Source organism: Silene latifolia, chromosome 6, assembly GCF_048544455.1.
Source record: "Silene latifolia isolate original U9 population chromosome 6, ASM4854445v1, whole genome shotgun sequence".
In the NCBI taxonomy this organism is placed as follows: domain Eukaryota; kingdom Viridiplantae; phylum Streptophyta; class Magnoliopsida; order Caryophyllales; family Caryophyllaceae; genus Silene; species Silene latifolia.
The window spans coordinates 138183903-138199703 of record NC_133531.1 but is presented as its reverse complement, the minus strand read 5'-3'; the positions used below and the strand labels follow the sequence as shown (position 1 = coordinate 138199703).

Here is a 15801-nt window from a genome sequence, read left to right as displayed (position 1 = left end):
TTACACTAACTCGCTTACAACATTTAACTTAGGCTACGGGGGATTCTTTGTCTTGATCAATCTTGCACCATCTTTGAGGAGTGAGTTGTGAGCTTCAAATGCTAATAGAAATAACTAAGAAACAAACCATTAAATTACAAAGAAACTTGGTATCATTGACCAAATGTGGTCTAACATCACCTCCTACAATAATCAAGTAACTACTATCACAACAAGTCCTACAACACTTTAATTAACAAAATCCTCAACCATCTTATTGACCAAATTGCCACTTTCCCTCAAATTCTAAGGTTAACCAAAATCAATTGATTAAAAGGCACAAGTCTTTGACTTACAAGGTAAGAATGACAGGGAGATTAAGAAAGATGTAAAATCCCAAATCCAATGCTTAGTCTCCATGGAAATTGAAAAGTGGTTAGGAAGAGTTTAGAGAGTGTTTAGGAGAGTTCTATAGTTAGAGAGAGATGAAGGAAATGAAATAGGTCTCGACTCATTCTAATCCCGACTCCCAATTATAAGGTCCGCTGAACCGAGCCACTAGGTCGAGTATACCCCATAATTGAACCTCGAGTACTATTTTTATTTCTAAGTCTACTATTTCTTATTATTTCTAAGTCTCTATTCGGCCGAGTACTACCCACACTTGACCGAGTTATCCATAAATCGATCTAGTACAGACCAACTACCTCACACGCAAGCAAGGCTACCTCACGAAAGGTACATGCTATGAGGTCTCACCAATCTTAAAGCTCCCTAAAGAAGTCTCGAAATGCCGGGTATTACAACAATTGCTAACCTATAAATATTTAATCAGACTTAAGTAAGTACGATTCACAATATCCACTATTTTTCTACAATATAACAAAAGATTTTATCTTAGTTAACTCATGTACTAAGGTAGAACTACTTCGTTCACTTTCTGACTTAGGTATTGGAGATGGTCCCTCAGACCCCCCCCCCCCTTTCCGAGACCATGTTCGTCACTTGTGCAGGGAGGCTGAGGGCCTAAAGAAGCATCGACAAAACGGCGTAAAAGGAGAGCTTCATATTCGTCTCGCAACACTCACAATTAATTATGAATTCGTTGCATGTAGATCATTTGATTGTTTTACCCGAAACAAATAATTAAAGAATAAAACTTGTTCATTAAAAAAACAACGTAGTTTATATTCTCTTTATACTTTTGGTAGTGGTAGGTTGGGAGCTTGTGGTGGGTGATTGTAGATTCTTAAAGGAGATAAGGTCAGATAACCAACGGTGGACGACGATGGTCCAAGTGGAAGGCGGTGAGTGGCCATGGAGGGGAGGGGTAGTGGCGGTGGAGGTTGAAGTCAGGGGTGAATGGAAATTCCGAGTTTCAGTTGTTTTTCCTTTTCTTTTTTTAATTAGTGTATTTTTTACTTAAGAAGAGAATGATAGAGATAGCAGGGTTAAAAATGCAATGTCTATGAAAAAAATGTAAAAATTTACCCCGATTTTTTTATGCGTATATTTATTGGTCTAAACCAAAAAGACGGTACAATTATTTGTAAACAAAAGTAGACGACGGTATTTGGTGACCAATGAGGCAATGGATAAGTCATCAAACGATGCAATCAATCACGACTTTTTCTTTATTTATTTATTTTTATTTTATTTTTATTTTATTTTTTGGATTGACGTTCGTAAATCGTAATCGGCCACACCAAGCAAAACTGGAAAAAATGTACCCTTGATAAATCAATGTCACTTTCACACACTCAGACTCTGCAGTACCCTAAAATAGTTTACCACACTTATTAACGCCGCCGGAAAAAAAACACTATACTTACTGTACTTACGAATTACGATCCCTATTTATTTCCCCATTTTTTCTCCACATCTTCTCTCTCTTCCTTTCTGCCGTTATACGACGTCGTTTAGCTTGATTTCTAGGGTTTTTTCACGGTGGAGAGAAAAGAGAGTGCGGAAATGGCGTCCGAAGATGTGAAGCAAAGAGGAGAAGGAGCCGTGTCGACGATCGTTAATTTGGCGGAGGAAGCGAAGGCGGCGACTGAAGGTGTTAAATCTCCGAAATATGCTCTTCTTACTATTTCTAAATCTCTTGCTGCAGGCGGAATTGCTGGCGCTGTGTAAGACTCTTTCGATTGATTGATTGATTGATTGATTGATTGAGTGTGTTCGTATCGGAAATTTATGAGTTTGTGCGTATATGATTATTGTTTTGATTAGAGGATTTGGTGTAGTATGTATAATACTTCAATTCTCGTGATCTTGATTGTTAGGTAGATTAATTTGACTGTTTGATGAAATGAGTTAGAAAAATGATCGAATAATTTGTTTGGTTCGTTTGATCAAGTAAGTAACGGCGCTGTGAAAGTCTCTGTTACTGTTCTCATCAGTTTTATTATGCATTGATTTATATGTATCGAGATTATATGATATATCTTGTTTTGGTGCGGTAATGTGATTTATGAGTGTATGATTGTTGTGTTGTATAGAAGATTTGGTGTAATGTATGTGTATTATTATGCTGTGGGAAAGAGGTATATAAGTAATGTAACTGGACATTGAAATGATGTGGAGAAAATGAATGAGGTGAGTCGTGACGTGAAAATTTGGGTTTTTTTGCTTGATTCTGATAGTGTTTCAATGTGAAGCGTAGCTTTTCTAATGTGTTCTGTAGTTAAGAAGTCAATGTAGAAATCCATAGTTAGGCGAATTGTTTCTGTAACTTGTAGGTTATGTTGCAAGTCCTAGTCCACTTGCTTTGCGTAGTTATTGACAAAATTACCGCACCTTGCTATTCAATTTTTCTCGCCATGCCAACAAAACTAGGTTATTGAATATTGATAATAGTGTGAGCATAATTAAAGTTAGCAACTTGGCTCTTGAAGAGTTGATTTGTAAAATTTGATTTTTATGCCTCTGAAAAAAATTAACGAAATATAAACAGAAACTACCGGATGGGAAAGTGCATTTCATAGGATAAATGCAATGGAGTGAGCTTTTAGTTTTCAATGACTTCTTAGAACGACCACACAAAGAAAATTGATTTCAATGGTAGAATTTTTGGTATTACTTGGATGTGAATTGTAGATTTTTTTTATTGTTAAGTGTGACAGAACATCGAAGACACTAACAAAACAGTTAGTGGAAGAAAGTTTGAAGTTTGATGTTGGAGACATTTATTCATGGTTTTGGTGTGTTGTGTTGAATAATTGACGTGATAGTTTCAAAGTGACGACATTGACTCTTATAGTTTGAGGGCTACTGCTAGCTCTATTTAGCCATTGACAAAAAGGGTCCGGGAAAACGTTTAATGAAGCAAGGATTCTTTTTATTTTTGTCTTTTCCTCATCCTCTGAAGATCCATTGATTTTGAATCATTACTCAGCCAGTAGGATAAACCAATCATTGCATGGTTTGCTATTAATGGACACAGCTTGTTTTGGTTCTGGTTCTTTCAGCAACTGTGCCTGGATGTTTAACGAAGTTCATAGAGGAAAATATGCATAAAACTAAGAACTTACCCCCAGAGAACAAATGCATCTCATTATTCCATGAATCCTGAACTAATTGGGTCTTAAGGTTTCTACTGAGAAAGCTTTGCCAAGGATGCCTGAATTTAGTTCATCGCTTTCAATTGTATTCACCTTTGTTCTCGGCTGACTTCAAAGATGTGTTTGGTGACAATCTTACGAAGTTATCAAGGCAGCACAATGGTTTTCGGGAAGTAATCGAGTTTTATTAAGAGCCACATCTTGAATATATTGATCGTTTGGCAAGGCTGATATCTGAAGTTTGAGATGGGGTGTGGACACTGGTCAGTCTTGCTACAGAGGGTTCATTCTTGTTTATTGTTCGTTGCGGGGATCAATGGGCTGAGGGTCGGGGAGCTTCAGAAATTAGGCCGAGTTACTGTCTGAAGCCTGCTTCTTCGATCAAAATCACTTCCATACCTTATGTGATGGTTAATATTTTAAAGCTTCTTATATGACTCCTGTGGTTTTTGCTTTTATATTTATTCTTTCTATGTAAGTCTAGATGATTTTACTTGACTTTGATGTCTACAGTTGTTCACAAACAGTAAATCATTTGTTTGCAGATCTCGTACAGCTGTTGCTCCTCTAGAACGGCTGAAGATTTTATTGCAGGTTGGTGGACTTCTATCAGTACTATTATTCTTTCCCTTGATACGGCTCCCTGCTTCTGTAATCTGTGCATCTCATCTTTCATTTTGCTGTGATTCACAGCTATGCAATACATAAAACAGCTTGCATCATTTTCTGATGTTGTCCTTATTCATCTGCATTGTTATCTAATCCTCAAAATCTCTGAAAGTTTCGATACTGTTTTTTTATAGGAGAAATATGATACTATATGTGTATTAATGATAACCCTATATTCATCAATAAGGTGAAAAGATAACAAAATGACTATGAGACTCATAGGCAACCACATTCCACCCTACCGACTTGTCCTACCTCTATTAAAAATTGTGTGTTATTTTTTCGTACAGTGGGCTACAACTTGGCTGAAATCTTCACGTGTTATTAGTGTATTAGTCAGGGCCTCAGGGGAATGTGAATTCAATACTGAATTACTGATACACCGCAAAAGACTGATGAGCTCTCAAATTAATACAGTATTATTTATTTGCGCACTCAAAGCCAAAATTTTACTACATTAAAAAAAGCATCTACATTAGTCACCGGCAAGAGTATTTAAAGGGAGAAGCTGCTGATTGGAGCTGATGGCAAAACCCAAAAGATTCTCCTCCTTGTAAACACTTGGCATACCAAGACATTTTGTTGCTTGAGTTTGATTGAAAGTACACGAGTCTTTTGCCAGTTGAGCCTTATCTCTTATTCAGATGTTATCCGAAACTACTACAGAACAGGTTATTCCAACCAGTGGTGGCCTATGTTTCTTCGACACTCCACTTTGGTTGCATGTATCATGAAGCGTTTCTCACACTCCACCCTTCTGATGACACGGCACTCTGAAAACATGGAGCTTTTTCTTGAACAAAATATCAATCCCATAAAAACAGTCACATTCTTGCTTCCTCATATCCCAATTCCCAGATTCAACATTTCTAGTTTGGCTTTGAGAGTCATTGTATCATTTTTAAATTATGGCTGTTTTGTGAGTTTCAGGTTCAGAATCCTCACAACATCAAATACAATGGAACTATTCAGGGTTTGAAGTATATTTGGCAGACAGAAGGAGTTCGTGGACTGTTCAAAGGCAATGGAACCAACTGCGCGCGCATTGTCCCGAATTCAGCAGTCAAGTTCTTTAGTTATGAGCAGGCATCCAAGTATGTCTGGTGTCTTATAACTCTTGTACTTTCCTAAGCACATAACAGAAGATCCTTTTAGCGACACTAGCTTTGTGCAGTGCGAAGTAACGGACTCGTGAAACTTGGTGCTTGCTGCTTCAATTGTTATATCACATTTATTTTTTAAGATCTTTGAAACTACTGATGGCTTTTTTTCATTATGTAGGGGAATTCTCTGGCTTTATCGACAGCAACCTGGAAATGGTACGAGCAACCCAGTTTCTGTTGCAAATAGCTCCATTCCCTTTTCTATTTATCAGGACTCCCATTGTTTGGACTCTGGAGATTAATTTTGCTATTGCTGCGTCTCGTTGTTTACATAGCCATAGTGCTAAATTTGTGCAAGAGGAAACATAGATATAATAGAAAAACTTATTGAATGCACTGCAATCAATTATCATGTACAGAAATTCTAGGATTTCTCAGTGTTACGAAAGACTTTGATTTCTTTTGAAGTTACTCCCTCTGTCCCGGTCATTTGTTTATCTTTGCTTTTGGCACAATTATTAAGGAGATGGGGGGGGACCACTTCTGGTTAGTGTTACTGAATGAGAAGTGGATCATTATGGATATGGATGATCAAAATACTCATAAAAACCACCCCCAATATAGAAAGGTAAACAAATGAATGAGACACCCTAAAATGGGAATGGTAAACAAATGAGCGGGCCGGAGGGAGTATAATTCAATTTATCGTCAGATCTTTCAGTAGATTACTAGATTGCATTATGATGAATCCTTCTTTTAAAACTTGTTATTGGTATTGTGCTCCGCAGAGAATGCTGAATTGAATCCTCTGTTGCGTCTTGGAGCTGGAGCTTGTGCTGGGATTATTGCCATGTCAGCAACTTACCCGATGGACATGGTACGAGGTCGCCTAACTGTTCAGGTATGGCACTAAGATTTTTTGTGCACCAACTATCGTTAAAATACTCCTTTTTGTTGCCATATTGATTCGGCATTGTTTGTCTTTCCAGACCGATAAATCACCTCAACAGTACAGGGGGATATATCATGCTCTCACAACTGTACTCCGCGAAGAGGGTGCCCGGGCTTTGTACAAAGGATGGCTCCCTTCTGTTATTGGTGTGGTAAGTAATACGTGAATGCCTTTGGATAAAAGTAATTGGAATTGAATGCGTCATAAGGTTGGCATAGTTTTAACTTTTATGGAAGTTCCTCCTGGCTCCTTGTGCTTTTGTTTAAACAATCTATGTAATGACTAATGAGTTGTTTGCCTATCTCTTAATGTTATACGCATTCAATCGGTTTACTTTTCTAAATAGAGTTTCGTTTGACGCTTGCGAATTGCGAATATAACAATAATTGATTGATGCTGATAGCTTTTGAACTTGCTGGAAAAGTTGTAATCTGACATTTCCAGTCTGATTTTCAAGTCTCTTAAACCACCAGAAATTTTGATCAGCCTTTCCTTTTCTCCTAGCACCAAACTCCAAAGCATTCTATATTCTTTGATGTTATGTGTTGATTCTAGCATATTGTTTGCTATTTACATGCACCAATTGATCATACATGGTGAGAGGCAGAATACATCTTAAGTTAAAAAATCCGTCATCAATGATCTTAATCAGGATTTGAATAATGTGTTAAAACATGGGAGATCCGGGGATAGCTTGGAATTTTTTTGCACTTTTGTCCAATGTTGGTGTTAAAAAGTTTTGAAATCTAATTTCTTTTTCATAATTACCAATTTGAAAATTTTCGCAGGGTCATTCTGGCTCTGTGATTTGTTCTAATGATATATACTCTCTTTAGGTACCATATGTGGGTCTCAACTTTGCGGTATATGAATCCCTAAAGGACTATTTGCTCAAGGAAAACCCGCTTGGCCTAGTTCAGGACAATGAGCTTAGTGTGACAACCAGACTTGCGTGTGGTGCTGCTGCTGGAACAGTTGGTCAGACTATAGCTTATCCTCTAGATGTCATACGAAGGAGAATGCAGATGGTTGGTTGGAAAGATGCATCGAAGGTTATTACTGGTGACGGGAGAAAGGGGCCTCTTGAATATACAGGCATGATTGATGCCTTCAGGAAAACCGTTAAATACGAGGGTGTTGGAGCCTTATACAAGGGTTTGGTCCCGAATTCTGTGAAGGTAAAGTATCCCTTTATTAGGAAATATCTATGTTTATATATACGTCATAATACTATCATCACAAATCATTGTATGATAAAATGATGACCGTCTTACCATGAGATTGATCAAATTGGCATTATTAAATCGGGAATATCAGACATAGTATTAAACTATTAACGAGTAATTGAGCTCGGTCTCATGCTATTTTAGTGTGAGACTAGCTAACTTAACTAAAAAAACCCCGGCCCTCACCAACTTAATATAGCACCCAATTTTATGGGTCGGTTTTGTGATAATCTTATTATGAGACTGTTTCATATGAAACTTTGTGCATAGTGAGACGGCCTCATACAAAACATGTTCTATCTTATCCTCTCCAGGTGGTCCCATCCATTGCAATTGCATTTGTGTCTTATGAAGTGGTGAAAGATCTTCTTGGGGTGGAAATGAGGATATCAGACTGAACCGGGAGGGATCTTCAATTTTTAGTCAGATTTTTTAGTCGAAATTTGTAGTTTTAACAAACACTAGCAAAGGTGAATCATGGGGAGCATTCCTCCATGGGTCATGGGGTATTTATAAAGCCACATCGACTGATTACGGTGTTTAACCGTGGAACGATCACCTTTTTGTCTTCTGAGTTTTTGGTGTTCACTCATTTATATGTTCTTGCAAATAATTAGCTTGTGTATCCTAGACTTTTCTAGGTGATCCATGTACTTTATACTTCGTATCAATAATCTTTAGTATATCTGAGGATCTCTGGTTTTGGGTTTGCTATTACTGTGCTCAGGCCTGACTAAGCTGCTACGTCTTTTCCAGTACTGCTTTTATTTAATGTTGCTCAAGATTTAGGACCATCTTAACTTAAGACGATCAAATTAGAGATGACAATAAAAAGAGATTGTGAGAGGTCTTAAGTTAAGACGGTCTCAAAGAAAGTAAGTTAATTGTCTTGAAATCGAATGCTGCATCAAGTTTACAGATTTGCAGTGTTCTATCTTTTTATTTTTATTTATCAACTTGGTTTCTGCGTATTTTTCAATATCGACGTTCAGTTGCTGTTGATCAATGATGGAGTAATTAATCTAAATAATCGGACAGATTGTAGCTAAGGTTGAGAAATTACCAGTTTGTGAGCAAGTAATTCAACTGTAATTAATTGATCTCACCTGGTTACTATCATTGCTATTGTGGTGACTGAAGTGTTTGATATTGTTACTATAGTTACTCTGGCTAAACCAAAACTGTCTTGGAGTAAAAGCTGATTGTAGCTTTAAGGTGATAACTGTTGCTAGTTTTGTGGAGTTCATTGTTTGAAGTTTGAAGTTTGAAGTTTGAACTGAAGAGAGGAAAGCTAAGGGAAATCCGCAACAGACAGCATGTGTTTGGTCGGTAGATACCCAATACTGAAGGCAAGGTCAATTAATTCTTACAAATATAAAAAGGGAATCAAATATCAAGGTTTTAGCATATTTTTTTTTTGGTTCAAATGAGCGCACAATGTCGTGGGTAAGAATCAGAGGCGATTCTAGAATTTGATTATAAGGGGTGCTAAAGTTCTACGATAATTTCGCGATGAGCGTCAAAATTTAAACACAAAAAGGTTTGTGATGGTAAAGTTCCAAAAATAAAATAGAAAGAATTTATAACTAACACAATTATGGAAATGAAGGACTAATACTAGGCATTAAATAGCAATAAAGACACAATTTATAACTAAATGAGATAAAGTGCAAAAAATGACGGCCATAGCCCATGAGTCAAAATCCTCTCCATTTTCTCAAAAGAAATGAAAATGCCATTTTCTTTCAACGGACGAGATTGTATTCTATCAACATCGAACGGTTCACGATTTATGCATAAAAATATAAGGTTAATAGAGTATAGAGAGGATAATATTATTAAATGGGTTTGTGAGAGAAAATGGAGAGAAAAAAAATGGAGATGATCCTAATTGATAGCCCATAGGGATTGAACTCAAGACAGACTGATACAAAGTAAGCATCCAACGACTACCCCCACTATATCTGATGATTCTAATTGAAACTTGCTTGTAAATATTTCAGAATAAAGGGGGTGCGAACCCTGCACGAAAATTTGGGCCAAACGTTTGGCCCAAACACAACCCCAAAATATTTTGGGCATTTTTAGGCCAGCCCATGGGCTTTTTTGGGCCAAAACTAAAGGCTCAAGCCCTTCAAAAAATCGGGCCGGGCGGGGTAGGGTTAATGGGCTTGGGCCATTTGATCAGCTTTAGGAATATCAGACAAGGTATTAAACTATTAGTGAGTACAGGGGTTGGTCTCACATGGAGTAGTGAATCTTATGAGAGACGGTCTCATGCTATTTTAGTGTGACTGTGCGAGACTGTTTCATATGAAAATTCGTAATAGTAAATTAGTAATAGCTATCCAATTTATGGGTCGGTTTCATGATAATCTTTATTATATCTGAGGATCTCGGGTTTTTGGTTTGGTATTACTTTGCTCAGGCCTGACTAAGCTGATACGTCTTTTCCCGTAATGCGTATTATTTAGCGTTGCTAAAGATTTAGGACCGACTTAACTTAAGACGGCTCTCGTAGGCGATTAAAATAGACGTGGAAATAAAAAGAGATTGTGAGAAGTCTTAAAAGTTACAACTGTCTTGATTAAAGTAAGACCGATTGTTTTTTTTTTTTTTTTTTTTTGACAATAATGTAAGACCGATTGTTTGGAAATTAAATGCTGCGTCAAGATTACAGATTTGTCAACTGGACTTCTGCATATTTCTCAATGCTCGATGTTCAATTGCTGTTGATTAAATGATAGGAAGTAATTAAACTAAATTAATTCGAGAGATTGTTTCGAAGGCCGAGAATTTACCAAATTGTGAGCCAGTATTTCCACTGTAAAGATTCGAGTTTTAGTTATTACAAGAAAATACTACTTCACCATCCAGTCGCTTTTCGTGACCACATCGGAGTAGAATTGGCATTTAGGTCAAACTGAACCTGACTTGAGTTGGTCAAAAATCAAAACTAAACAAAGCAAACATAGAATGAAAATTTCTAATTTCACTTTGTTCCACAGTTTAGAAACTACTAACAAAATAAGCATCCGACTCGGTGGCTGTTACGAAAAACTAAGGAGAGTTCAGCAAGCCTATGATCATAAGCATGTTGTACCATCATATACAAAGAAGTAAGCATGCAGTACCATATACTAACTAGTACCGAAATTTCTACACAAAGATCCCAACTACCGAAAGCTTAGATCAACTACTTTTGGAGGATGAACAGATTGACACCAATGGCTAACAAGCCGCAGCAACATCAGTTGTGGCATCATCAACTTCAATACCTAGAGCCTTCAAGTCTGCACAAACAACAAAAATCTCATATTCAATTCCGACTTAGACACTCGTAAAATTAAACGGTATTTAGGTGGAAATGAAGTTAACTTGAGTCGGTCAAGTAACTCGAAAATCAAGTTATCAAACTAAACAAAAAGCAAATATAGGACGAAGATTTCTGATTTCACTACTAAAATATCTCATGTGGTTTCCACGCAATACAGTTCGAGCAGCTAAAAACTAATACTAGAAAACAACTAGAGTATGTTGGTTTTATAGTGTTATGAGTTGAGGTTGTTTATTGTTCTCTGACTGTAAAATTAATGTTTACATTGTAGTATTCGAGATTGGTAAACTGTATACGAAGTACTCCCTCGAGAACTAATACTACCAATCAAACAACAACACACCACCAAGCAGCACCCAAATCCCACCACCTGCCCATCCTGCCACACGTCACTATCAGCGTCCTGCCACTACCACTCATAACAACCCCCCACCTCGCTACACCAACAACCACACCACCAACCATAAATCCTTGCAAGGCAAATGCCAATGATGTAGAACGATAGGCCATGTCATTTCTCAATGTGCTGAATTCAGAAAACTTCTACCACCCGTCACTATTCGTACTTGATATAATTCCTATGAAGAATGAACATACAAACACAAACAACAAAACACCAACTACATTCCCCGAAATCATCTTACGACTTTGGTTATCACGATCCATTATCTTGATAAGAAAGCTAAGAAAGGGAGGTAGAGACTGATCATCTCAGAATTTCAGATATAAGCAATGGATGATTAACACTTGCAGAGTTTAAATACAGAGGCTCTCTGTTTCAAACTCCGAAAAACAGAAAAGAGAAAGACGGGCATAAAATAAATAGAGGGAGTAAAAGTTAGTTATCTGACTTATCTCTTAGATAGTATGGACTATGGGCCATGCCAGAACAGTTACTCTGATTTATTCTATTCTATTCCCTTAATGCTTAATGAAATCTTTTGGTCTACACAATACATAGGATCATGTCCCACCTTGGGAAATAAAACATTACAGAATGAAAATAGATGAGGAATAAAAATCCATAACAGCCTAATGAAAAAGTAATCCCAAAATCATCTAGAAAACTTGACAGAATTAAGCCAATGGTGGAGAACGATAGGCCATGTCATTTCTCAATGTCCTAAATTCAGAAACATCACCTTCCCCGAGCCACAAGCCCACACTGCCACCCAATCAGAACTACTTTCGTGAAATATCAGCTTCACATAATTAAGCCTAGAATACCTATGACAAGTGAATCCAACAAAAACACGACATTGTCGGTGTAACAAACATAAGGAAGTAATTGATCCCTCAACATTCTAAAACCCTTTTACGGTTGACAACTAGAAAACATGAAGAAATCATTCCATTTATCAACATAAGCCCTAAACCCTAAACCCTAAACCCTAAACCTATACAACGGTCTTAGGCGACACCAATGGAGGACATCATCAGGGGGAGTAACATAAGAGGGCAATTTGATCCCCTAACAAAACCTAAATCTTAGCACCACACTTAGTCCTCAACTTCTCAATACCCCACCATACTCTCATCAATCAAAACCCTAAACGACGTCGTCCCACCATATGTTTAGTTAAGCCTAATCGCAAGGAATTTTGCTAATTTCATACAATTGAGAGAGATGATAATACAAATAGAGAAAGTAATTTAATTTTACCTAATTCAGCATTATACAGCTCAAAGGCTTTTTCCGGATCAAAGAAAGCATCTTGCTCAACACAATCATTCAAATAGCTACACAGTGCTTTTTTTTCCATTAACCCCACCACCTTCCCTACAACCGTATCTGATTCCCCTTTCCCTAATACAATCACAGGGAATTCAGACAATTTTTCGGAAAACCGGAGAAAAAACAAACTTGAAATCTTAACCTTCATGTATTCCCAATCAACCTTTCCATTTTTGAAAACGGGAAGAACCCTAAGGGTCCGTTTGGATACAATTTTAGGAGGGAAAGGGAGGGGAGGGGGAGTGAGGGGAGGTGAAGGGAGGGGAGAGAAGGGGAGGTCAAATGGAATGTGGGTGTTTGGATAACAAAAATTATGAAGGGAAATGGAAGGGGAGGAAGGAGGGAGATGAAGAATGGATGGAGGATTGAAGGATGGTGGTGGTATAATTAGAGTCAAATAATGTTTTCTTTCCAAATCTCACACCTTGGAAAGATTATAATTTGTTCTATAGGGGGGAAAATAAGTCCTCTCATTTCTCTCCCCTTCCATTTCCTTTCTCCCATATTTTTTATCCAAACAAAGGAAATTAAATCCCTCCCTTTCCCTCCCCTCCCCTTCTCTCCAATTCCTTCAATCCAAACGGACCCTAAAGGTACATCCTGAGATAATAATCTCGAATGCGCTCGAATTCGTGGGATCGATCTTCACAACACTCCCCATGGGTTTCAGATCAGTATACTCCTTCAAAGGAGGAATATTGGCTTGAAATTGCTCACCGATTCTCATTTTTGCTTCTCCTCCTCCCACACCCGACTCCTTGATCAAAGAATCCATCGTGTAAAATCAGAGAATAGCAATTGGGGAAATTGTTTTCTGTATTTCTGTGTTATTTTGGAATACAATTTACGGGATGTTGTTTCTTGGGAGTTAAGTGAAGAGTACAAGGACCTCAACTTTACATAAAACTAGCTATGAGGACCTCCAATATTAATAGTAAGCTTTAAGGATCCAAGTTCTTACTTCCGTCAAATTTAACGGCCGTTTCTACTTTCTAGCACTTGCATGTCTTTTCTTTTACTTTTTTTTCTTCTTTTTTCCCAATTCGGATCATCTGTCCCACAACCTTGTCCCATTCCCTGTCCCGTGTCCCGTTCACCAACAGCCAACATCTGGCAAAAATTAAAATAAAAAATAAAAAAACTCACGAACCTGGTTGTAAAACCCATTGGTTCGCCCCTATTTTCACCGCCTCTAGAACCCAAATCAGTCACATCTTTCCCTTTTACGCCTTCTTCCTGAATGATAGTGGCATAGGCTTTATTAAGTGACGGTAAGGTGTAATACCCGTCCTTTTAGGGACACGTTGACCTATCTTGACCTTCGGAAACCTTACGAGCGATTACTTGTAACATAACATAAACGTTCTTTTATCGGCATTTGATTATTACTGTCCTCGGGCAACCGAGATGGTTACGCCCTTATATACTAGGGAAGGTTTTGTTAAGGCTCCTTGGTATATGGGGGTGTTACAAAGTGGTATCATAGTCGGGAATTATGTGCTTATAGTATACGATGGTTAAGCTAGAAATATCTGTGATGGAGTCTTTGGTAATGTCTAGCATGTATAATTGTGATGATGAACTGCGTAGGGTTATGGTCGAGTAGAAGTGTGGGTGGATGTAGTAGAAGTGGTGAAGTGTTATTAGTACCTGACAATGTTGAGTGATGTGGTGGTAATGATACGTTTTAAGTCTTTTCATAAGTATTAGTTTATAAAGGGATTGTGACTATTGCATTTGGTGATGATAGTAAGGCCCTGTTCTTTTGGACTGAAATTTATAGGATCTCGAATCGAATCAATCGAACTTATAAGATCTCGAATCAACTTATAGGATCTCGAATCGAATCGAATCAACTTATAGGATCTCGAACTTAATCGAACTTATAAGATCTCGAATCAACTTATAAGATCTCGAACTAAATCGAACTTATAGAATCAATTGAACTTAAATTAAGTGACGTATAGGATCTGAATCGAACTTATAGGATCCTCAAATCGAATCGAATCGAACTTATAGGATCTGAATTGAACTTATAGGATCTGAACTTAATTGAACTTATAGGATCTGAACTGAACTTATAGGATCTGATCTGAACTGAACTGAACTTATAGGATCTGAAGTGAACTTAAATTAAGTGACTTTAAGTCCAAAAGAACAGGGCCTAAGTAGTCTGTTTTGAACTAGTTTTAATGTTTGTCAAGTACTGATTCGAAATTATGATGGATGAATTGTTGAGTACTTTTTATAATATGGCATAGTTAAGTTGAATAATTTAGTTGATAATTTGTTGTGACTTGATTGAATTGTTAAAAAACTCGGATAATAAATGATAGTTTATGGTTAGATCATTAGATGAATGCCTAAAGTAGTGTGTGTATAAGTTGGATTGCTGATATTGCAAGTGCATAATTAGAAGTGAAGTAATGTGTTGATTGCATGTATGAATAAATTAAGGGTATGGTGAATCGTTTGCGTAATGTTTATTATAGAATGAAGTAATATGTATCATGTTTGGATGGAGTAGTTGAGTTACATTTGAATGATAATAATGTGTTGTGAATGAATGACATAATTTATGACGATTTCCAGATACATTTTGGAATCGACCCGAGTTGTTGTTTTACAGGAATAGTTAACCAAACTCGTAACTTTGATCTAGAACCTGACCTTGCTCGACCGAGAACGAGTGCCTACTCCATCGAGTAGACCTTATTCGATCTAGTTGAGGAGTTATAAGATCGAAATAGCTGAAACTGTCAGCGATACTCGATCGAGTAGCTCCAACTCGATCGAGTAGAGGACACTCGATCGAGTGTCTAACTTACTCGATCGAGTAAGTGAACAGTACCCGGATTTTTCCGGATTCATATCCCTTCTTCCCAATTCTCTCTTCTTATTCTACTTCATTCATAAACCCTAATTCCTCTATATCTCTCTACTTGATCTCAAATCTTGTGTTTTGGTGATTGATCTCTTGGTGTTCATCTTGTTTAATTCATCCTTTTGCTTACTAATCATTCAAGGTAAGAATGTTCATCCTTTTTCTATGCTTTTAATTGATTAGAAACATGTAGGTTGTTGAAATTTTTCTGAAAAATTCAGTTTATATGCATAAAATCTTTCTTATAATTGTTGTAACATGATTTATTCTTAATTTGCTGATTATTGATGCTAGAAGTAGAAAAATCGAATCAATTTGGGGGTCTGTAAGTAACGACTTTTCTCGGTTTTGGG

The 15801-nt window shown here is 37.2% G+C and overlaps 1 protein-coding gene and 1 long non-coding RNA gene across 3 annotated transcripts in view; one reads left to right on the top strand and one right to left on the bottom strand.

Moving 5' to 3' along the window:
• Positions 1-1714: 1714 nt before the first annotated feature.
• The window catches only part of LOC141587387 (mitochondrial adenine nucleotide transporter ADNT1-like), a 44145-nt gene continuing 30058 nt past the window's right edge, over positions 1715-15801 (top strand). The window contains exons 1-8 of one of the 2 annotated variants that reach the window (XM_074408867.1): positions 1715-2111; positions 4088-4136; positions 5142-5305; positions 5493-5530; positions 6103-6215; positions 6304-6417; positions 7103-7444; positions 7807-8206. In XM_074408867.1, the coding sequence (XP_074264968.1) occupies positions 1951-2111; positions 4088-4136; positions 5142-5305; positions 5493-5530; positions 6103-6215; positions 6304-6417; positions 7103-7444; positions 7807-7890 (1065 nt within the window). In that variant the 5' untranslated portion in view covers positions 1715-1950 and the 3' untranslated portion in view covers positions 7891-8206. Of the gene's footprint in view, positions 2112-4087; positions 4137-5141; positions 5306-5492; positions 5531-6102; positions 6216-6303; positions 6418-7102; positions 7445-7806; positions 8207-15801 lie in introns of those variants that run through there. The other variant, XR_012519758.1, reaches the window with a different exon arrangement.
• LOC141585806 (uncharacterized) lies at positions 10465-12652 on the bottom strand. The gene is made up of 2 exons (XR_012519424.1): positions 12493-12652; positions 10465-10785 (listed from the first exon to the last, which is right to left on the bottom strand). It is a non-coding gene; the product is annotated as an uncharacterized LOC141585806 (long non-coding RNA).